We start from the raw sequence: 24,192 nt of genomic DNA, 5'->3' as shown, positions 1-24,192 counted from the left end.
AATAGGGGACGGGGTAGAAAGCATCAGAATTCCTGTGGGGCTCTCAAATGCTGCCCTGACCAATGGCTTTTCTACCCAGTTGTTAGAAACATCTGTCTGCCCATTGTTCCCGGACTGACGATGGTGGTGCATGTCTGTAGTCCCAGCACTTGGGAGGCAGAGGCCAGCAGATTTCTGGGTTTAAGACCAGCCTGGTCTACAGAGTGAGTTCTCGGATAGCCAAGGCTACACAGAAAACCCTGTCTTGAGAAAAATGAGGTTGAGGAGGAAAGGGGGGGAGGATGGATGGAGAGAGAGACAGACAAATAGATAGACAGTCCAACCCATTCAGTTCCTAGGCTGGCTTCAGTCCTGGTCCAGAAGCTAAAATAGGGCCATCTCCCAAGAGTCCTGGTGTCCCTCCCATAACCAAACCCTTCTTGTCTTCCCTATTTTCTGCCCTCTCTCTCTCCTCCTTCTCCCTTCCCCCCCTTTTTTTGTTTTGTTTTGTTTTGTTTTGTTTTGTTTTGTTTTGTTTTGTTTTAACATAGGGTCTTAACATATAGCCACAAACTCATGGTAAGCCTCCTGCTTCATCTTCCTAAGCACTTTGATAACAGATGTGTGTGACCACCCAGTTGGTGTTGATTTTTGTTGTTGTTGTTCTGTTTTGTTTTGTTTGTTTTCTTAATGAACACCTTTTTAGCAAGCTGGCTTCACTCTTTGCCTGTGTCTTCCAGAACTCCAGGAAAGCCAGAGTGGTGAGAGCTCTTTTTCTATGCACAGTGGGACTCAAGGGGTGTACAGGGGTAAATGGTTGGCCATCCTAGGGAGTGTCTGCATCACCTGGCAATGTCACTTTGCGGTCTTTTTTCGAGTGGAGATACTAGGCACAGAGCAGCTTCCCTGCCACTCCTTTGTGGTAGACAAGAGGAGGAGTCACCTGGAGCAAGCAGGTCCATCTTCCCTAGCCAGGAGGGACTGACCCTCCATGTCCCTCCAAGAGCAGAATGGAATCTGATGGAATTTGTTTCTAAAAATAACCCCAGAGCCAATCCAGCTGCTGAAAATCCAGCTGCTGAAAAGCCACTTTGTTCCCTAGAAACCAATGTGTGGAAAAACCACAGCAGCCCCAGGAAAGGCAATCTATGTCATCCAAGAATGTGTCTATACCGAAGGCTTGGATGTCACTGCGCTTGAGCACTGAATGTGGCCCGGCAGCTTCCTGTTGTAGTTCTGAGGGGTGAGAAGCAAATATTCCAGCTGACCGTTGTCCCAAGCATTTCTCATGATCGCGGGGCAGGGAGGCTGTCAGCTCCCCAGATGCTAGACCTTCTAGATGGTACTGTCTCTCCCACCCCAAATCTACCCTCTACCAACAGAAAGATATGCTTGCTTTTGCCCTCTGCATACCCCAACACACACACACGCAGAACACAATGGTCATCTAGTCCCGAGAGGATGGCAAGGACCTGGGCCAGTGAACCCCAGATGATTTAGAAGAGGACCCTGCCTCTGGGTCCCAGGGGGTTGCCTTATTGTGTCCTGATAATATGAGTGCCCATATAGGATGGAACTGGGTGTGGAGCAAGGGTGGCTCTTGATGGCCTAGAGCGTCTGTTTAGCCCCAACTAGCCTTGAACTTTCCATCCCCCTGCCTCTGGCCCCTAAGGACTAGAAGAACTGTATGGTCAGGCTCTTGCCAACTTTTTTTTATCCACCCCCCTTTAAAAATAAACAAACAAAACTTTAAAAATTGTTTACTTGTTTGTATGGGGGAGTGTGTGTGTGCATGCAGATGTGCCAAGGAACTCAGATGGATATCAGAACGCAGCTAGTGGGAGTCCATTCTCTTTTTCTACCATGTATATCCCAGAGATCAAAGTCAGGCCATCTGACCGCAGATGCGCTATCTGGGCTATCTCATTGGCCTTCCTTTTCCTTGTTTAGACAGGGTCTCACATGGGCCAGGCTGATGTCAAACTAGGTACATAAGCTGGACTTGAACTCTTGGCCTGCCTCTACCATGTACTAGGATGGCAGGGCCACTCTGGCTATGGTTTATGTGGTGCTGGGGATAGAACTCAGGACCTCCTATAGGTTAGGCAAGCACCTCACCAGCTCAGACCCACAGGCCCAGCCACCTGACTCTTTGGGAAGTGTGGGAATGGCAGAGAGATGCAGACCTGAGCAGAACCTCACTCGGAGGTCATTAGGGGTAGAAAGGCCAAGATAGGTGAAGGGTTGCGATGTGTATCTTTGTTCCCTTGGCTCTTCTCAGGTGGGGACTGCATGCCCTTAGAGCCCTGCCAGCCTAGAGCCCAGTTCTTCCTGCTTTGGGATGGTGTCGGGGTGGTGATACAGAGTGGGCAAGAGAGGAAGGGTTGAACAATGTCTTTTCATGGTGAGCTTTAAGTCTACCATGACTTAGAAAAATCGAAGAGTGGTTTACCTATTTCAAAGCCTTTTTGGGTCATGAGCAAGAGACCAATAGGTTTCTGTGAGCCCCCGTGGTTTAGGGGTACCTCTGTAGCTTTGCTCTCGTTTCTGAGGTAGAGTGGATTTGGATTCAGACTAGGGCTCAAACCTGGGCTCTCTGGAGGCATATTTGTCTGCTGTAAAATAAGGTTGTTGATGGACATTTGGTGACTTAGCATACGTAGTGATGATAATATCTACCAGGAACACAGAACCTGATCCTTATCAGCCACTGTACTAGGGACTATGTAATATTTTCATTCATATTATTTTATACTTGGTATCGTTCTTATTTTTACATGAAGTATTAAGTATAGCACTTATCATAGTGAATGTACCCAGAAAATAGTATTCCCCTCCTTTGCCACCTCTCTTTGCCCCTCTCCTACTCCTGACTGTGAGAAAAAGTGGAGCCCCCTTTAGGATGAGGGGCACTCACCAGAGCAGACAACAGGTGCCGCTGGGGCGGTGGGGGTGGGGTTGGGGGGAGCTAAGAAGCAGCTTTCAGATTTCAGTCTGGTGCATCCCATAGACAGGGCCAACCTTCTTACCTACCCAGAGAGCTCTTCTCCATCACCCTCACATCAGGCTTGAGAGTGATTCCTGGAGTGTCCCCAGGTACTAACGACTTGCCCTAAAGCAAAAACTCTTGGCCCGGAGAAAAAGGCAGAACAGGGTGGAATGTGAGCGTCTGCTCTCCTAAGCTGCTTCAGTAGTGTGATCCGTGTCATGTATTACTCCAGGCAGTCTGTCTGCAGTGCGGCACCAACCTGGAGGCCTAAGTCCAAGCCCCCTGCCCCTTTCTCCATTTCCCAGCATGCTTTATTGCCTGTGCTTCACCCACTTTCAGAGGCACCTGTGTTTGGCATGGGATGACTAGGGAACAGATTCCTTCCGTATCTGCAAAGATGACCGTCTCAGTCACCTACATAGGCAGAGTCACCCTCTTTCCATGATAGTCTGGAAATGAACTCCTTCTTCAGAACCCCAGGAGAGAATCTGGGAGGAAGGGGTTCCTTGGACAGAACTGAAGGAAAGACTAACCAGGTTGTTGTCAAGCTTTGGTGACCTAGATCATAGGGTTTTCTCCATATTTGGGGTACTTACTAATGAGTCTTATTGCACCACTTAGGAGGTGTGGGGTGGCACACATCTTGGGTGCATCCGGTAGCAGGGCTGGGTGATCATGTGAAGTGATGTGATTTCTTGCCCCAGGAAGAAAGGAGGGGATAATAGGCCTTCTAGCCTATTATCCCCTGGGTTTGAAAAAGCTGGAGACAGACAGGATAGAGAACATACCTATCCCAGAATGCTTTCCTCCGAGTGACTGACTAATCCTGACCCGACAGAGGTAACACCTCCCTGGCTGGAGTACTGACGGCTCACAGATTTTTCTTCAGCAGTTGCCTAATAAGGGTAGGAGCAAGCTCAGCAGTTAGCAAGAGCTCACGTTCTAGAAACTCGTGTGTCCCTCCGTGCAGCAGGACTTTAGTGGATTCCTGAAACTGGAGGTCTCCATCACACGCTGTTACTTGGACTCTGAATCAATGGCTGGACAGCTAAAGTGCCAGGTATATGTCTCTGATTCTCCTGGAGCAGTTCAGTAGAACTCTACCTTCTAATCTTCTGTGCCGGCTTCCATAGGTTGCCTGTGTGAGAGGAAGACTTTCTCTCGTTCTTCAACCCAAGGAGAGGTTCAAAGTAAGGAACCTGGATGTAGTCAACCCTTTCTCGTTCTCTTGAGACCCAGGACTGTAGATGTTAATGATTCTTGCTAGCTCATGGTATTGTTAAGGAAGCTGCCTTAGAATTTTCTTTTCCTTGGAGGGTGGGGGCTCCCGGGGGAGGAGAAATAGAGAGGTTCATGGAACAATTGTTCTTCTGCTTAAAGGACAAGAAAAGTTTACAAGAAAAGATCAAGTGAGGTTTTCACCCATTGCTTGAATGCCCTGTGCTGAATGGCAAACATCCTTCCAACATTCCGAAACGCTTGTTCATTAAGTCTTCCAACATTTCTGAATCGCTCATTCATTAAGTCAAGAATCCCCTTCCTTACTTATTACCTTAGCACGATGTGTTAGGTAGGGTTGATTCTTCTGCCAATTAAAGGTTCTACGCAGGCTAAAGGTGACTGGAAGAGTAGCAGGTATGTTTCTGGATGTGCTACTGGTGTATTCAATAATAGAAATATCAGCCGAGTGCCCACAAGATACAAGTTCTCTTTTAGGCATTAGGGAGAAAGCAGTGAGCAAGATGGGGAAAAGAATCCATGGCTTCACAGAGTAAACACTGGGCAGGGACAGAAACAATGAAAATCTCTGTCAAGAATAGTGGCTTACACCTGTAATCCCAGCACTTGGGAGGCAGAAGCTGGGATAGGGGGGAATCATGAATTTACAGCCAACTTGGGTTGTATAGTAAGCCCCAGGGCAGCCTGGTCTATATAAGCTGAAGAGATGATTCAGCAGTCAAAAGTACTGGCTGCTCTTCCAGAGAACTCAGGTTCTATTCCCAGCACCCCACACAGCAGCTCCAGAGGCTCTGACATCCTCTTCTAGCAACTTTAGATACAAGGCATGCAAGTGCTACACAGACATTCCATGCAAGTAAAATACGTCATGTAAACAATGAAAAGTAAAATGGGCTGCTCAATGGTGGCGCACGCACTTCTTTACTCCCAACTCTAGGGAGGCAAAGGTAGGCAGATCTTGGAATTTGAGGCCAGCCTGGTCTACAGAGAGAGTTCTAGGATGGCCAGGGTTTCAGAGAAACTCTATCTCGAAAAAAAAGAAAAAAGAAAAGGAAGGAAGGAAGGAAGGAAGGAAGGAAGGAAGGAAGGAAGGAAGAGAAGGAAGGAAGAGAAGGAAGGAAGAGAAGGAAGGAAGGAAGGAAGGAAGGAAGGAAGGAAGGAAGGAAGGAAGGAAGGAAGGAAGGAAGGAAGGAAGGAAGGAAGGAAGAGAAGGAAGAAAGGAAATTAAAGTCTGACTTCCAGCTTCACACTCATCAGCATTGCCTTGGACAGGCCCTTCGAAGGTTAAGGGTCTCTTGCTGCTGTAGCCACGCTCAGTCCTTAGAGGCTTGGGGAACTAAACAGGGATAAAGTCAGTTGGTGAGAGAGATGCATTCCAAGATACCCACTGGATCCCTGAGAACAACAGAATCCTATGTGTCCTCATACATATGAGACCTTTTTTCCTAAATGGAGATACTTATAACATTTAATTTTAGAGGCAAGGACTTGCTTTGTACCTCATACTAAGCCTGGGACTTGGAACACTCCTACCTCAGCTTCCTGAGTGCTAGGATCATAAGAGTACACTATTGTGCCTGGTGATCAAGTTTAGAGATTAGGCATGGAAACTGGGGAGAGAATTTAGTTGGTAAAATGCTTGCATGCAAGGCTGGAGCCCTGAGTTCAGCCCCCATCACCCACATAAAAAGGCAGGGTGGTGGCATGCGCTTGAAATCCCAGCTCTGGGTATAGGCAAAGACAGGAGGATCTCTGGAAGTCGCTGGCCAGCCATCCTAAACTATGGGGGGCTTTAGGTCAATGAGAGACCCTAGCCCAAAGGTTATCTATGTCCTCTAAGCACATGTATACACATAAAAATGCACACATACCTGTGTGTGCATACAAGTGCACACGTACAATAAATTAGGTATAGTAAGAAATTAACAAAAATAATTAGCAGAATAATTAAGCAATTATGATAGCATAGTTTGTGAATGTGTGCCCTCTTCTTGTACTCAAGTCTTCTTTCCACGGGATTTGAATAGGAGGGGACTGCTAGTGTGGGACTTACTCCTATGCCAGTCTTAATGAGGGAGTTAGACCTACTGCCTCAGGGAACCTTCTCAGGATTCCCTGCTTGCTTAACTCATTGTAAGTCGGGGTATTGGGGAGGTGGATGGAGCATGCTGGCTGAGGGGCAGAGGTGGGATAACCTCCATCCCAGAGGAACCTGCCTGAAACAGGATTGGTTGAAATCAGTCAGAGGCTTTGGCCAGATGGGATTTCTGGAGAAAATAAATTGATAAAAAGAGCCAAGTTCTTCTCTGATGTCTCAAGAGTTGTGTTCACCTTCTGGAAGCAAAGAAAAGCGTTTGTTTATTACCTAGCCAATTGGAGTGCCTTGCCAGACCCTGGCAGCATCGACCAATTGCAGGGTGGTTATTTCGCCAGAATGGGGCCCTACATACTTGAGCCTCTCCTATCGGAGGAGCTGATATATAACATGTAGCCAGCCCTTGTCTGCAGCTGAGCATAGGGCTCAGCTCAGTCTCTAAGCCACCTTCAGCCCCTCTCATCCCCACGTACCCTTAGCTGTGCCTGCACACCTTAGCCAGTATGTGCTCAAGCTAACATCTATCTTGCTGAGGGAAAAATGCCTACCTTTCTCTGGTGTGTCACTATGCTAACATGAGCCCCTCTGGTTGCTCCCTTACTCTGAGGACAGTGTTGGGGCCTGTCTATGGGCTGAACAGACCATTCTCTTATCTCCCCTACACTAGAGAAACGAATACTCATAGGCCTCAGACTTCCTATCTTTCTTCCCAGAGCTCCACCTGGCCCTTATAGAAAAACTGAATCCACCCTGTGTCATAAACTGTTAGCATGTTTCACTCTTTCCTTACCAGGAAAAGCCTCTGCGAGGGCTTAGCCTTGAGACCAAAATTTGGTGCCAGATAACTGCTGTAGGTTTCCAAATTTTCCTATCACGAAGGCTGAGTGTTCTAAGAGACCTTTTATCAGCCTGTCTTCCTGGATTGTAAATGTCTGTGTTGGGAGTAGAAGGTGCACAGGCAAGCCATGTTTCAGTCCCCTTGGGTCTAGATTCCTTTTCTGATTCTTCTCACATCTTACAGGTAAGGCCAGACTAATGTATCCTATAGGTCAGCCAGCCCGTGAAGGGGAGGAGCATTAGAGGTTATAACCTTTTATATGCGAGTTCCTTGAGTTATTTTGTGTGCCTTGATTTGGAAGAAATAAGGCTTAAAGATGATGTTTCTGAGATAAATTCTCTACATTACCAGCCAGCAGGCCTACCCAGGGCTTCCCATGAGCCTGGATACTGAGCTCAGGCCTCAGTTCTCAGTTCCGTTCAGCCACCAACTGTCATTTAAACCCTTCTTCTAGAGAGTACCTTGCAGATCCTGGATCCTCATGGCTGTTCTAATTGTTTCTTTTTGTCCTTTTTTTGCATCTCTATTCCAGAGGCCTAGCCCTCATCGTTATCCAGGGGGCCCTCCTCTTTCTCCTGATGCCGGCCTACCATCGTAATTGCTGATTGTTGCTAAGGTTGCTTCCATGGTAACATGCTTATCCTGTTTACACTTCTATATGGACAAGAAGTCTAAACTAGGAACCTACCTACTCTGGACAACCATCCCCATCTCCACCCAGAGGACACCAATCATCGTGACACCACGTCCGTCTTTTACTAAGTTCCCCCAACCTCTTCCTCCTCTCACTAGTAGACTTAATACAGAAGAAAGGATCTAGGCCGGGTGTTGCTACTCTGAAACTTATTGCACAAGATATTGTCAATTTATCCCCTAACTGACCTCCCAGAGAAGAAAGAAGGGGGAAGAAACGGCGAAGAGAAGGCAAGAGACACTGATCAGTTAGAGGGGAAACTCTACATCTTCTCTGGTTGAGAGTCTGGTAACTGAAGAAGGCAAAATGACGAATCCAGCAGGACAAAGCGTGTCAGCCAACGCAGTGGCTGAGAGCCATGAAGGGGAGTTTGGCTGCACCTTAATGGACCTGCGAAAGCTCATGGAGCTTCGTGGAGCTGATGCAGTGGCCCAGATCAGTGCCCACTACGGAGGGGTACAGGAAATCTGCACTAGACTGAAGACCACCCCTATAGAAGGTAAAGGCCATTTCAAGGGTCGGGGATTGGAGAACAGTGACTAGGATTTTGAAATATCATTGTCTTGCTTCTAGGGAAAGTCCATTTCTGGAGATCCAATAAGTTGTGTTTGGTCTAGTGGGGAGAGCACAGACCTCTAAAGCCAAGGTGGCCACTGAAGGAGGACATGAAGAGCTTTCCTCCTCTGCCATGTTTAGGAACTGTGATCTTTGAGTCATTCTCTCCTCCTATTTCTGTGTCGGTCCATCGTATGGAGGGTCCTTATTTATTATGTAGATGCACTTATCAGTATAATCAATGTCCTTACTTAATTAGATTTTGATTACAGAAGAGCTTAAGATGGACGTCTTCCTCACACTGATCTTAAAGTTCAATGGATGAGAAAAGACTACAGGAAGTAGTATTCCAGCCATCTGAGTACCTTACTGTACACAGAAATGGGTTGGCATATCATAAATATGTATTTGGATAAATTAATATTTTCTGTCTTGGAGTTCCTGATTTTTTTTAACCCTGTCTAATAAAAATTTTTCCCCACCATGTAGGGACCAAACCCAGGGCTTTGTACAGCGCCCCAACATTAATCTGTAGCCTCAGCCTACTGTTTTGCTTTTTAATTTAAGACAGATTCTCAGTACATTACCCAGACTGGACTTGAGCTCATTCTACAGTACAGGCAGGATGTCAGGTTATGACATTACAGGCCAGGCATATCTCTTATAAGCTTTGGGTTCAGGTATTTGAAATGTTTGAATGTTTATAGCTAGCCAGCCTGTAGCGTTACTGGAATTAAGTAGTACAGTGCATATGCACACATGTGTGTTTGTGTGTGCATGTGAGAACTGATAATAGGTGTTGAATAAACTGAATATAGGCCATATGCCTGGAGATTTTCCTAGGGTGTGAATGCCCATGAGTTTCAAAGAAACATAATCTCTACTCTGGCTAAGGTACGTGTGACTGCAGCTGCTGTCTATTCCCTGTGCTCCCTGTCACCTCAGAGGCCTGATTTTAGGAGGACAGTGCTTAGTTGTTCTCAGTCAGTCCCCTGGGCCTTCCAGCTTGTGGCCTTTTGGATACTGTCCACTTCCTGCTAGCTGAAGTTTGGTTATTGTTGGTGGTGGTGATGGTAGTTGTTTTATTATTTACTTATTGAAACAAGGTTTCACTCAGTAGCCCAGGCTGGTCTCAAACTCAAATGAATCATCCCACCTCGGCCTCCCACGCACTAGAACTTATCCGCATTCATCCTGCCTCAGCCTCCCATGCTATAGAACTTTTCAGCATGCGCTGCCACCCCTACCACCCCCTACTGTGTTTGTTTCCCTGGGACAGTCTCACTCTGCCAACAAGGCTGACCTGGAATTTGGGGTGGTCCTGCTTTAGTTTTTCTAAGTGCCAGGATTACAAGCACGCACCACCACACCTGCCCCCCCCCCCCAGTGACTTTCTCAGTGACTTCTACAGAGTATAGACTGTAAGGAAAGTCTGTACCTTCTTGTGCTTTCCGGAGATGATACAGGTGTTTACAGACCTCCATCAGAACGGAAGCTGAATTCTTTCTGTTTTCCTCCTTTTATATTTCTTTGACAAAGAGGAACTTGGGGATCCAGTAAGCTAGAACCTGGGGGGCTCCTCAAAACAGGATCCATACTTTCCTTCCATCTCTCTAACCCTCTCATATAGCTATGACAAATGACCTTCTCTAAGAAGCCAGCCTGTTACCAGAAGACCATTCACAGATGCCTCACAACCTCATAGGATTTTGTCACCTATGGGAGGCGCCTGCAGATTAATAATGGGAATAAAGATACGGGAGTGAATCTAGATTCTAGTTAGAAACCAACATGAAATAAGTTTGAGTAGACTGGCGTTAGGGAGCATTGTGCTTAAAACCCTTCTTACGCAGGAGCTGAGAGGAGACTCTCATGAGCCTGGATATTTGAAGCTGGCATGGCTGGGGAGGGGAGTGGTAGTAGTAAGGAAAATAGAGCGCCCCTTTATCCTTTTATTTTTGCGTGGATTGATAGCATGCTTAGTGTAGATAGAACTCTTTAAATCATAGCTCATAAGGAGCCTTATAGGAGCTTGAGAGTTTTGACATTAACATGATTTTGTTAGCCTCCGTTTATACAATTCTACAGGCAGATATGACTTAGTTTTTAATTAATTTTTCTCACTTTTTATTGGTTAAGTTTGTTGTTTGACTAGCACCTAATTTCAATATTCTCTGTCTAGGTTAAATGGTTTAAAGGCCTTGAGGGCTTTGTACCAGGTAGAAAATGATGGAATCGTTTCTATTTTCTGGCTTATGGCCTATCAATGTCCTGTTGCCTCTTTTGTACAGAATTATAGAGGACTTAAGATGGGTTTTACCTTTTAAAGGATGTTTTACTTGTGTGTGTGTGCCTGAGTGAGCTTATGTGCATCATGAAGGCTGGAGACTGAAGATGCCAGAAGTTGGTGTCATGGATCCCCTGGAACTAAAGTCCCATGCAATTGTGAGTTGACATGTGGGTACTGGGAACTAAACCCGGGTCCTCTGCAAGAGCAATAGGTGCTTTTAACTGCTGAGCTATCTTTCCAGCCCGGGTTTTGCATTTTAATGTCCGATAAGACATGGGACTGGGCCCAGTGTGCATGCTAATGCTGCTCCTGCATTGCATTCATGTGTTGGAGTACAGTTGTTCCTCAGTCTAGAGTGGGTTAGAATAAAGAGGACCTGGGAGTGGGGACCTGGGTGACTTCAGTATTTGACTGTGACTGGCCACAAGGTTTACAGAGTGACCTGAAAAGAGGAGGGACATTTAGAGAAATAAGAAGGGGCAGGAAAGATGTGGAAGAAGCCACAGGCTCCAGCCTACATTTGTTTTTGTTTGTTTGATGTTATGTGTGTCTGTGCATTGTTTGCATATTATGTATTCATTCCATGTGCAAGCCTGTTGCCTGGGGAATTCAAATAGAGTGTCAGATCCCCTGGAGCTGGAGTTAGAGATGGTTGTGAGTCACCATGTGGGTGCTTTGGAAAGGAGCCAGTGCTAGCCATCACTCCAGCCCCAAGCTCTCAGTCTTTATGGCTGTACATACACAAAAACTAAGATGAAGACTGGGAGCTAGCGGGACACTTTGTCAGTGCGGGCTTGTCATTTAGCACCAATGGAACCCTTCTCATTTTCTTGCTTCTTTCCCACTTCCAATTCCTTTCTTTAAAAAAAAAAATGTTTACAATACCATATTATCAATTAAGTCTAATAATGGGTGTCATTATATCATTCCATACATATGTATAATGCATTTTTATCATATCCACCATCACCTTCTCCAGTCCTCCCCTCCACCTCCCCCTCCCCCCTCCCCCTCCCCCCTCCACCTCCCCCCTCCCCCTCCCTTCATCTTCCCAGCTCATCCCCCGTCTACTCTCACCTCTCATGTCTTCTTCTTCCTCCTCTTCTCCTAACGACACATTGGATTTCACTAGAGTTGTTACATAAACATGGGTGACAGGTCATTTACAGGAGCATGGATACCTTGCCAGTAGGTACCCACCCTGGGGGATCTCTGACCCCCTCCTACCCACCCCCAAAATCATTAACTGCCTATAGACCCTCAGGGAAGGTTGGGCCTCATAAGTCCTTCCCCCATCCCAATTTTTCTTATACTCTAGCTTGACAGTGCATCATTGTGTAACCCATCCTAGCTTCAGATTTTCAACCCTAATTCCTCCACACCCCCTTTTGTTTTCTCATCTTCTCTCTCTGCTCCATTTCCAGAAATCTCTCCAAGTCCCAGAGTGCAGAGCAGCTCAGGTGACTGAGGACTAGAAGAGAGCCCCTGTTCTCTGAGCTTGCCCCCACCCCAGCTCAGGGCCCCCTGAAGAGGAAACATGTGTTGAGTCTGGGGTAGGGTTCTCCTTGCCTTAAGGATAGCAAAAAGGAGGCATGTTTTCCGTGTCGCTATTCCCTGGTGTGGAGGGAGGACGCTGGGTGAGAGATTCCTTGTGACTAGATAGAAGTTTGTTTTCTTTTTCCCACATCGGAGCTTCCCATACACCCCCTCTGTCAGAGTACCGTAGTTAGGGGAAACACTGTTTTCCGGGGAGCAGATAGGTTGGCAAGTGGGAGGAACTTCTGGGCACAGAGAAGAGAGGTCAGAAAAGGGAGCATTAAATAAACTGTGAATGACTGACATGAGGCTTTTTTCAGATGGCTAGAGACAATTTCTGTTGCATTTGGCTATATAGATTAATGCTGCTTGGATCTTCCATCTCCTGTTCCACGTCTAGCTTCCACATTGTCCCTCCCCACACAAGATGATGAGCACAGCAGTTAAGATCATCTGATAGGCCTTCCAGCGACATGCAACAGCTAGTACCTACTCTGTAGATGACCTCACATTGGTGACCGTGACAGTAGGCACCGTCCCTCCTCTCACAGAGCTTACAGGCCAATAGAAGTTACACACAAATGAAAAATAATCCTAAAATACTGCCGCTGTGCTGTGTGGGGGAAACAACAGTGTTGAGGGAGCATAGAGCACAGGAGCTAAGATGAAGGACTGAAGGAGAAGAAAGGGGCTTAGGCTTGCGTTAGACCCCATTTCTCTGTGTCATCTAAGACTTGCCAGGGATACTCCAGCTTGGCCTTGCTATATGGTGACTGCATCCCTTCCGGAGTGCTCCTTGTTTACAAAGCAAGCATCTTTGCCTTCCCTAACTTCTGAGTAGCTGTTGGGCTTAGGAAGATGAGACTCTTCCGAGAATAGCCAGAGGGAAAAGAATCTGTTTGAAGACAGACCAAATTATGATTTATAGGTCGTTAATTTCAAGATTTAGATTGACAGCTCCTGTCACCTTAAGACCTCTGGGGTTTTCCTGTGTACTACCTAGAAATGGCCATCTTCCCATTATCTGGAACTTACCGGGGTTGGGCTTTTCCTCCACAGAGCAGACTAAAATAAATCAAAATCCCTCTTCCGCCACCATCCCCGGAAAAGTGCAGGGGATCTAACTGGAGGTCTGCCGATGCTAGACAAGCTCTCACCTCGGACCTGAAACCTCTAATAGCGTTATCAGACTGGACAAAAATTGATTGATACGCACCCAGTAAATGTTCACTTGTGGCACATTTGAATTGCTGTTAGTCCTTCAAACACTGAAACTATTTCCATAATAAGATACGCAGGCCTAGAAATGGACAAAGTAAAATAAAAAGTTGTAGCATTTTCTCCCTGCTCTCCAACAAGTAGAAGCATGAAAACACACACACACACAGAGAGAGAGAGAGAGAGAGAGAGAGAGAGAGAGAGAGAGAGAGATTGAGAACCGTTTCAGGGAAGGTTAGTGAAGAGAAGTGCAGAGCTGGTGAGTGAATACAGATGGGAAGACAGGCACCTGGCTAGTTTGGTTTTCTTTCTTCTCTAGTATTCATAATCCACTCTGGAATACCAGTTTGGCAGAGCTCATGGATCTGAAAGGTGCAGCTTTTCATCCTGGCCTCTGCCGCTCGCTTTCTCCTTGGACTCCTGCCCCACCTTTCTTAGGGCTGCCAAGTTCCTTCCTAGCATCTTCTCTGGGCCTGGCTGCAGAGACTAGCGTTCTGTAGTCCACTGAGCCACCACACCCCCAGTAAATCTGCTAGTGCTTGTGTAAGGTCTCACCCTGGAGAAATACCTTGGAGGGAGGGGAAGGGATACATGTGCACAGCCTGATTCAAACATCTGGAAAGAGGCTGGCTGGCCTGGGTGTGAGCAGTGTGGGCCAGGCCAGCGGCTGCATTAGAGAAATTCTTAATGCTCTGTGGAGGAGTGAGAGGGGTCCCTGCTAACATTTGGAGGTAGAGGGTAGGAGGAATGGGGAAAATGGGGGTGAATGAGGTGTAAGTGCCCTCCTTCACCCAAAAAGGGAAGGCCTCTAGCACCCTTGAATTTTCCTGTCTGGTTTAAGCTTCATGCTGAGAGCTGAGTGAGGCCAGGAGAGAGCTAGCCAGGCCCAGCTCCACACTCTGCCTACCCTTAGCCAGCCAGCCTCTCCTCTCTCAGAGCTGAGCATCTGAGTTTGCTGACACGATGTACTAGGCAGGCGTTAGAGATCTTGAGAGTATAGCTAGAACTTCTGGGCCTGAGAGCGCACTCCTTTCCCTCCTCCCACCCCACCCCGCCACCAGCATAGGACCTCTATGCTGGCCAGCTCAGCAGCTCCGCAGCAACTCTTCCAAGCATTGCAGTGTGTTCTTAAGTTTGGCTTGCCTTTTTTTTTTTTTTTTTTTAATCTATTTAGTGTTTGAATAGTAGCCTCCTATTCCTTCTGCCTCTGAATTACACTCCAGCCTCTAGTTTGAGGTGAGTGCGTTGTTTGTTTGTTGTTTGTTTGTTGGCCTTCTAGTCACAGAGATCCTCCTGCCTCAACCTCTCAAATGCTGAAATGATAGGTATGCTCCATTCCTGGCTCCTACTTTGACTTTTTTCTAGTTAGTTAGTTAGTTAGTTATAGTTTATTCATGTGTAAGAGGTTTTATTAGCACATATATATGTGCACTATGTTCATGCCCGGTACCAGCCAGAGGAGGTCAAAAGAAGCCATGAGACCCCCTGGAACTGAAGTTAGAGATGGCTCACAGCCACCTTGTATGTGCTGGGAACTGAACCCAGGTCCTCAGCAAGAGCAACAAGTACTCTTAACCACTGAGCCATCTCTCTAGCCCCTTCCTTTTCTCCTTTTTTAGGCAGGGTCTCATGTAGGCTAGGCTGGCCTCAAACTTGCTCTGTAGCTAAGGATGACCTTGAACTTCTGATTGTCATGTCTACATCTCCAGAGTGCTAGGATGTCAATATTATACTTGCCCCCTCTTGTTTTCTATGGTGCTGACAATCGAACCCAGAGCTTTGTACACATTAGGCAAGTGCACTACCAACTGAGCTATGTCCCCAGCTCCTCCTCCATAGACTTTTAACCCATTGTGTTGCCTTGAGCCTTCAGCAGGAGGGAAAGAAAATTGGTGTTCTCTCACTGACTGAGGCAGCCAGTCGCAGCTAGCCTTAGGAATGGGGTTTTCACTATTTTTATTTAGCTCAAAGGTGTAAACCCTGGGACAATGACACTGGCTAGAGAGGAGCAAGTGCATGCAATGCAGGAAGGTGACAAAGCAGAAGGGTAAAGAGGGCTAAGGCTCTGGGGAATCTTTGTCTCCCCTGTGTTAGAGCTCGGATGGAGGAGGCTCGGGGCTGGGGGCAGGGGCATGATGAAGACAGGCCCTGCAGACAAGACCACTCTATAGGGAACAGTGTTGTCTAGTCCAATGTCCTCTTACTTTGACCTTGAATCTGTTCCTCCATCTCAAGGCTGGGAGTCCAGGACAGCATGTCCCCCTGGTTGTGCCTGTGTTGAAGAGGAGGTGTTGGGACAGGAAGGGTGTCCTATGCTACTTGAAAGCACAGCATTTGGTCAGGAGCACTAGCTGGCTCCATCTGCAGACACCTCTGATCTTAAGCCTCTCATCCCCTTAGAAGCCTTGGAAGTGTTTTAAGTAGGACTTGAGGATAGATTTTTATGTTAGAGGTGAGGACTGAGAAAGGAGCCAGGTCCTCTGTAAGCCAGGCAAGCTCTCTACCGTGGAGCTAGTACCCAAATCTTGAAATGTACCCCAATGTCTATTCTTATGTACCAAAAGAAATGACTGCCTTTAGTCAACCTCAAATAATGTCTCCCTTGCACTGTCTGTGTGGAAGAGGCTTTTCATCTACCTCCTCTGGCAAGGCATCATAATTCAGATAGCTGGGAAGTCCCTCATGACCTAGATCCACCCTTTCTGGGGCTGAGCCGATTCTGATAAACGGTGCCTCTACCCACACCATCTTTAGTGTGAACAGGAGTTCACTCGTGCTGGTTCTCTCGTGCTGGAGCCACATCGCTATAGGCTGGGGCTCCACTCCTCCCAGCCTGGGTCCTGCACAGGCTTATAGCAGACACCAGTGCTCCTGACTCTGGCCTGCCCAGCCGGAGCAGACACCCTGCAGCTCCCAGCATGCTTGCAGGCAGTGACTTCACATACTCACATTCTCTTCGCCTCTCCCAACTTATGTGCTCAGCCTGGTTGTAAGGGCTAGAAGCGCTCTCAGTTTGGGTGGGGCTGTCTCTCATGTTCTCTATGAAAATTTGTCTGAGGACGAAATTTCCCCGAGAATTTCTCGGGAAACCCCTTTTCCTGTGTTTTCTGAATAGCCTTCTTGCCAAGTCCTCCTTCCCTCTCCAGGAGGCTGTGTAAGTATTTGAGAAGCCACTGTGGAGTTCAGGGCCCAAAACATTTTTCTGGGCTGGACAAGTCTTTGTGTAAAGTTAAAGCTGCTGAGATCAGGGCTGGAAAGCCTCTCTGGGTGGAAAGAATGAAGTGGAAAGCCCAAAATTGGGAATTGGCAGGGCTCCCAGCCCCACATGGCTTTCCTGCGCAACACCACATGTCAGAGAGGATTCCCAAGGCTACTCAGGCTAACATCCAGGGCCCGCCCTGGCCTCCTGCGGAGCTCTCTGGGAACCTGGGCAGCCACTTGACTTTGACTTCTTAAGGAAGCTTTTGTACAGTCTGTGTGACTGAAGGTGGAGCCTGACAGACGGGTGGCAAATAGCTAATGGGTGTGGGGCGGGTGAAATGGCTCAGTGAGGAAGGGTCCCTGCTGCCAGATCTGATGATCTGAGTTTGATCCCCCAGACCATACATAGTGAAAAGGAAAAAACAAATTTCTACACGTGTCACGAGCACTCTTGGGTGCATGTGTGCGTGTGTGCGTGTGTGTGCGTGTGTGTGTGTGTGTGTGTGTGTGTGTGTGTGTGTGTGTGTGTGTGAGTGAGAGAGAGAGAGAGAGAGAGAGAGAGGCAAGAGAGGAGCAAGCATGTCACTTTGAGGAAACATCTAGGTGAGGGCAAGTCCCACCTTTTTATATTATCTAGAATGTATTTTGTTTTGTTTGCTTGAGTCCAGAAAAGGGCATAGGAGCCTTTAGTGAGTTCAAACTTAGTGAGCCCAGGCTCTGATGAACCTGACACGCCATCCCTGAGAACAGGAAAAAGGCAGGATCCCGCAGAGGCAGCCCTGGCTTGCTCAGAGGTACACAAGTGACTGTGTAAACACTCTGGCATAAGAAATAAGATGGCCATATGCCTGGAAGTTCCAGCAAACAGGGTAAGTTGGTCACTTAGAAGGGAGCCTCCGTTGAGCCCTACTGTTCTCGTGTCCCAGAATCCTTTGGTCAGAGGTTGGCAACCAGCTGCCTCCTGTGGGTGATACAGACCCTGCCCCTGCTAATGCAAGGAACCTGTGACCTCTTCAAGCCTTAGTTGCCTTGAGCATCAAATTGGGTTCATGATAACTTCCTCCACTGGCTACAGATGTTTGAACGAGAAGCGAAGTGTGCCTGCTGCAGTGCCTGCCACACAGCAATCACTTGAACATTAGCATTAGCAATGAATGTTGGTCATTACTCATCCACTGGGTTCCTTCACCAGGCTTGAGTGTGTGCCTTGTGCCAGGTACTGCTGCTATAGGCCTTAAGAACAAAGCCAAGCACCCTGCTCTGGAAGGAGGTGGGGCAAGCAATGGATGAATAAGGCCTCCGTGGTAAGGGATGAGAAGACCTTAGAGGGAAGCTGTAGAACAGACTGGAAAATGGTGAGCGCCATGGCTGAGGACAGCCTTAGCCTGGCAGAGATGGGGACAGCGACCTGAAAGATGGGAAGGACAGCCCTGGAAGAGGTTCTGTTAGGGAAGGGGGTGGTACAGCAGCAGCAGCCATGTGCAGAAACGGAAGGAGGGGTAGGAGGTGTGTTCCGAGAGTAAAGGAAGGTATGCTGAGCCAGAACGCTATGAAGACTGGGAAGTGGGAAGAGATAGATAAACACTGGAGGTTCCTAAGTAGCCTTAGAGGCCATCAAAGGTCTCGGTGCCCAGCTTTACTCCGAGTAAAAGCCACATCGGGTTTTAAGTAAGTGAGTAACATGCACTGCCTTACATCTTTGAAAAGATCTTTGTGGGCAGAGGAGGGGGCAGGAGGTGATCATTAGAATATTGAGAACCTAAGGAGCTAGGTGGTCACCCCTACCCTGCACGATGAGGTAGGTTGCTCAGGGAGACTCACCTTGAAAGGGGTGTTAGTCCTTTAAATTGATATTTAGTAGGTTTTTAGAGATGGGGTTCTATAGCACAGGCTGACCGGGAGCTCACCATGTGGTCCAAGCTGGCCATCCTCCTGCTTTAATCTCTCAAGTGCTAAGGAAACAGGCCACAGCAGGCTCTGGTGTTTACTATCTGACATCCCGACTGCCCTCACAATGCTCTCCCTTACCAAAAGGAGGGAAGGGTGGTTCCCTCCCAGTGTGTTGTGTTGTGTATCTTACATCTTTGTGACACAAAATCCCCTCAAACCGATCTGTCCACCCAGAGCTGCAATCCCAAGCTGGCTCAAGCCCTGCTCTATTCAGTCCCCTGGGGCAAAGAATCAGCAAGTCTCGCCTCCTGGCCACCCTGCCCCTGCATGCCTGGGCACCCAGATGCCCTGCCCAGAACACTCCTCTCCCAGACCCTCCCCTGCCTTTCCCACTGGGAACCTGACTTCCCAGGGCAGGGCAGACAGAAGAGGCTGAGGACTGTCTGGAAAAGAGCTCAATGAGGCTTTTCTAGCTTTGAAAGCAGCTTTGCTCCCTGGTGGAGCCCGACTGTCTGCTGAGCTGGAGTGAGGGGCTTACTGCTGGGTTATAGGGCCCTGGGTTACAGTCTCAGGCACCGTGTGCCCAAACAGTTCCCTGTCCCTTGCCTCCTAATGAGTGAAAATGGCCTCCAGCCCCACCCTTCACAATATGATCCTAACTCTGCCATCCTGGCCGACTTCACCTAGGGCCTGTCTCACACTCCTCTCTCTCAGAGCCAGAAGGCTCTCCACTCCAGCTGCTGCTGATTTATTTTATGAGTTCCCGGGAGTGGAGGCCACATCCCACCCTGCAGGCCATATTCCCTGCGAACTTGCTTGCCCATTTTCATGGACCTCCCCCCCCCCCAACAAATGTTCAGTGGAAAGAGAATGTTCGCCCACACACCGAGCCTGTCTGTTTCCTTGGGGTTGTGGTTGGGAGGCCTCCGTGTTGAGCGAGTGTGGAGTCCCTGACATCCTGACCTCCACTCTGTCCTTGCTCCTTCCAGGCACACACATTTCCTTGCTTTGTGTGAAGCTCAGTAGAGTATCCCCTGCCCCCGGATTCTGAGTGTCCTTGGCTGCCGACCTGTTTTCAAGACAAAGAGTGCCCCACCCTACCTGTGGGGGAACCCATCGAATGGGCAGCCAACAGCATCCAGTGCCAAAACCAAAGCCAAAAAAAAAAAAAATCTAATTTGTTGCAAATATGTGAACAACTTAATGAATACCAACTTGGATTGACTGCTAGGCAGGCTTTCCCCACCACCTCTGAACCCTAAAGAGGGGCCAGGATTCTCAGGAAGCTACTGAGTATAATTCTGCCTCCCCACCCCCACCCCGCATGCTGGGGGAGAAAGAGAGAGAGGAGAGAGAGGTGTTAGGGTTACATGTTCTATTTTAGTGGGGAAAATGCTGGTTGTCATTAACTGTACATCATCTAGAAACTTTGTAACCTTGCTTGGCGCTTATTCTGAGCTGTAATACTTTGTCTAGTTGATACCAAGTACTTAGCCGCTGAGTAAAACAGCTTGCTGGGGGTTGCATGAGAAATGGAAAGGCAGGGATGATACAACTAAGGCTGCCTTGCCTTGAGAATTCTACTTCAGTGATCTACAGCTCCTAGAACCTGGAATGAAGACACACAGGTAGCCTCTGCCTCCACCTGCATGACCAAGAACAGGTAGCTAGTTCTTTCTGGCCCAAGCACGTGTGAGCCGGCATGTTCGGGTCCTTGCCAGAATTTGCATACTCACTCCGAAGAAAGAGTCCCTGTGCATCCCAAGAACATTCTTGTGCTTCTGTTCTTAGAGCTAGGGCCTTGGCGTGCAGCACAGCCCCCAAGGAACAGATGACATTTACTTAGCCTGGTCGCTAGAAGCAAAAGGCCCTGTCCTGAGGCCAGCTTGTCACCCGTATTCATTTTTAAACTTTTAAAGCCCTGAACAAACTAGGCTGGTTGAGCACGTGCTCACTGCTCCACAGCCCCAGGAATCATAACTGGACATGGGGTCTCTTAGTTTTGTTTGTTTGTTTTTTTAATGTCTTTTACAAACCCCTACACTGGTTCTTAAGTCAGACCACACACACTGATGTCTTTCAAAGCAGTTAGCCCTAAGGTACCTCTCAGAAGGGCCCTCTGGAAGAAAATGAGCCTTTTAACCATTTTCACCCATTGTTCAAGTCAACTAATCAAGACAAGCTTCTTGGCCTCTGCCTCTGCCTCTGCCTCTGCCTCTGCCTCTGCCTCTGCCTCTGCCTCTGCCTCTGCCTCTGCCTCTGCCTCTGCCTCTGCCTCTGCCTCTGCCTCTGCCTCTGAGCCTCTCTGCCTCTCTGCCTCTGAGCCTCTCTGCCTCTCTGCCTCTCTGCCTCTCTGCCTCTCTGCATCTCTGCATCTCTGCATCTCTGCATCTCTGCATCTCTGCATCTCTGCCTCTCTGCCTCTCTGCCTCTCTGCCTCAAGGGTAGTTTTCGACCTTTCTCCTTTCTACGCGCCACAAAGCCTCGATGCAGGATCAAGTGTGGGCTGCTCAGGAGTTGTAGTTCTTTTCGGTAAAGATCCATCCACCTTTGCTGACAAGGAACTCCTGCCTTATACTAGATTCTGGCTTTTACATCTTGGTTTCAACCATGACAGTCTTGCTGGTCGGACACCTAGGAAAACCTGCATCGTGGTGGTAGCACCCACATGGGGCAGCTCGAAAGCACTTGTGACTCCTGCTCCAGGACACCTGATGCCTTCTTCTGGCCCATGCAGGTGCACACAACACCTTTCACAGAGAGACACACAGACAAATAAATAACTAAATAAATAGGCCTTTAACTTGACTTCTGATATCACTCCACCCTGTGCCTTCCTCTTTCTGCCTCTCTCTCTCTCTTGTCTCCTTTTCAGGTCTATCTGGGAACCCTGCAGATTTGGAGAAGCGTAGACTTGTTTTTGGAAAGAACGTGATACCTCCGAAAAGGCCCAAGACTTTCTTAGAATTAGTGTGGGAAGCCCTGCAGGATGTCACGCTCATCATCCTAGAGATCGCAGCCATCATCTCCCTGGTCCTGTCCTTCTACCGACCTCCGGGTGGAGATAATGAAAGTGAGTGTCTGAGCTGCTGCACATGGCTGATCTGAGTCCTTTCCACACCACCAACCATATTAAGTACCAGTGGTTTTCAGATTATAGTACAAAATGTTCTTCTTACCCAGCAGGCTCTACAAAGGAGAGCTAGTAAGCCATTCTCCTAACCGTTCCCCTTCCCCTACCACATCCTTATTCAGAACACCAGCCATCTTGTGTCCTTACCTTTGCTTCTTAGTGTATCCCAACCATAGTGATTGGCATTGTGGGGAAATAGCAGTGAGCCTGGCTGCACGTCCTGTGACTTGCATGGGCATACTTTGTGCTGTTTAGTAGCTAACACAAATTAGACCTAGTAATGATGAGAGATAGCTCCAGCCGACTGATTTCCTTGGAAATCTTCCACTTCAGAGTCTAATTTTCTATTGTTCTCTCTTCGTGACTGTCCGCCTTGTGGAGGTTGTGTAAATACCTCCCTCATTTCAATGATTCTTTCTTCCCTTTCTGAATAGTCTGTGGTCACATTGCAAGTAGCCCAGAAGAAGAGGAGGAAGGAGAAACTGGCTGGATTGAGGGGGCAGCCATTCTCGCCTCGGTGATCATTGTGGTACTTGTGACAGCCTTCAATGACTGGAGCAAAGAGAAGCAGTTCCGGGGGCTGCAGAGTCGCATTGAACTGGAGCAAAAATTCTCCATTATCCGGAATGGTCAGCTTATCCAACTCCCAGTGGCTGAGATTGTGGTGGGAGATATTGCCCAGATCAAATACGGTGAGAGCACCATGTTTCTCTAACCAACAACATCCCCCTCCCCAGACATCTGAAGAATAGGTCCATTGACATGAGGAGCTGGGAGTTTCTGAAAGCCTCTGCTAACCCGTCAGGTAGAATTTAAGGGGGTTGTGGGAAGAAATTCTGAAGAAAGCCATAGCCAAAACTCGTCCAAGTGGTTGTCAGACTTTTGTCCTGTATGGCTTAGGAGTAAAAGTATGGAATATTTAGGCCACAGGAAGGTTTTGATTCAGGATATGTGTGGCACTAAGGATCAAACCCAGGGTCATTGCAGTATAGGTGAGCCCTCTGCCACAGCGTCCCAACGCAGCTCTAGAGTTATATCCTCTTTACCCCTTTATGTGGAGGCTCTTGACATTCTCATGAGACCATCAGGAGAGCATCCCTAAGGTGGAGTGGAGGAGTTGGATGGAGGTCCGTATGACTATCCCCTACCAAGTCTTACCCGTTTTCCCTTATTGTCACCCTTTCCCTTATGCACTAGGTGACCTGCTGCCTGCAGATGGAATCCTAATCCAGGGAAATGATCTGAAGATTGACGAGAGCTCTCTGACAGGAGAATCGGATCATGTCAAGAAGACTCCGGACAAAGACCCCATGTTGCTCTCGGGTATAGTATCTGGGTGCCCAGGTTTTTATCACAGCCTCTAGATAGTAGGGTCAAGGGTTCTGGGCTCTCTTCCCTCTATTGGCTCCAAGCCTTCTTCTTCTCTTGGTTTAAGTCAGAGTAGAAACGTGGGTAGTCCTGATGCAGGGGTGTCAGTAACCTGAAAGACGTTTTTCATTAAGTGTTACAGAAGTTCTGTTGTTTGAGAGGGTGGCATAAAGTTAACATGTTAACCTTAACCTCTGTCTCCTTGGCCTGTTTTAAACAGGCTCATCTAGCTTTTCCTTGCTGCCTACTAAATTAATTACAATCCACAGAGGAAAGGGCGCACCATGCTCTTACGTTTGTATTTCCTAACAGATCACAGCTAAGAACATCAGACAGCACTCATCCCTCTCTGCCTTCTCCTTTCCCTTCTGTAGGGACTCATGTGATGGAAGGTTCTGGACGGATGGTGGTGACTGCTGTGGGGGTCAACTCCCAGACTGGAATCATCTTCACCCTCTTAGGGGCTAGTGAGGAAGAAGAAGATGATGACAAGAAGAAGAAAGGTAAGGGGCGTGCCAAATGAGATTCTCTCATCTCTATGACTGAACTAAAGGTCGGAGAGCAGATCCAGACGGAAAAGCTGTTAGGAAAGTCTGCCAGGATGAAGCAACAGATACCCAGCCTCCTAGGCAAGATGCAAATGTCAGTTGTGAGGCTGGAGAGGTGGCTCGGTAGTTAAGAGCACGTGTTCTTTCAAAGGACCCGGTTCAGTTTTCAGGCCCCACATTGGCAGCTAACAACCATCTACAGCTCTCTAGTTCCAGAGAATCCTACACTCTCTTCTGGCCTGTGTGGACACCAGGCAAACCCATGGTACATAGACATATGTGAAGGTACACACACACACACACACACACACACGTGCGTGCGTACACACACTCATCGACCTTGTGTCTCTGAGGAGCGCCACTGAAAACCATCAAACCCTGACTCAAATCCCTCAGGTCAGATTGCATTTCCTCAGTCCCTGTGTCTTCAGTAGGTTGTGAGGGGTAGCCCAGCCTGAAAGAGCAGGCAAGAGCTCCAGCCGAACTGCCCCATGTCGTCCTCCTCTTCCCTTCCCTTCTTCCTCAAGGACTGAGGGGTAAAAACGAACCATCTCAGCTAAGAGGGAAGGGACTTAAAGCAAACCATGGATCCCACAGAAACTGTGGGCTCCCCGCTGAA

At 48.0% G+C, this 24,192-nt stretch overlaps 1 protein-coding gene across 8 annotated transcripts in view; it reads left to right on the top strand.

Annotated features, from left to right (window-relative positions):
- Positions 1-24,192, top strand: part of Atp2b4 (ATPase plasma membrane Ca2+ transporting 4) — a 96,880-nt gene that overhangs the window by 38,655 nt on the left and 34,033 nt on the right. For all 8 annotated transcript variants that reach the window (XM_029477631.2, XM_021168876.3, XM_029477607.2 and 5 more), the window contains 5 exons: positions 7,673-8,333; positions 21,400-21,597; positions 22,092-22,349; positions 22,855-22,980; positions 23,400-23,528. In XM_029477631.2, coding sequence (XP_029333491.1) covers positions 8,141-8,333; positions 21,400-21,597; positions 22,092-22,349; positions 22,855-22,980; positions 23,400-23,528 — 904 coding nt within the window. In that variant the 5' untranslated portion in view covers positions 7,673-8,140. The remainder of the gene's footprint in view (positions 1-7,672; positions 8,334-21,399; positions 21,598-22,091; positions 22,350-22,854; positions 22,981-23,399; positions 23,529-24,192) is intronic.

The sequence above is a fragment of the Mus caroli genome, unplaced genomic scaffold (assembly GCF_978045245.1).
Source record: "Mus caroli unplaced genomic scaffold, Mus_caroli_1 scaffold_1, whole genome shotgun sequence".
Classification (NCBI taxonomy): Eukaryota; Metazoa; Chordata; class Mammalia; order Rodentia; family Muridae; genus Mus; species Mus caroli.
This window is presented reverse-complemented; position numbering and strand designations above follow the sequence as displayed.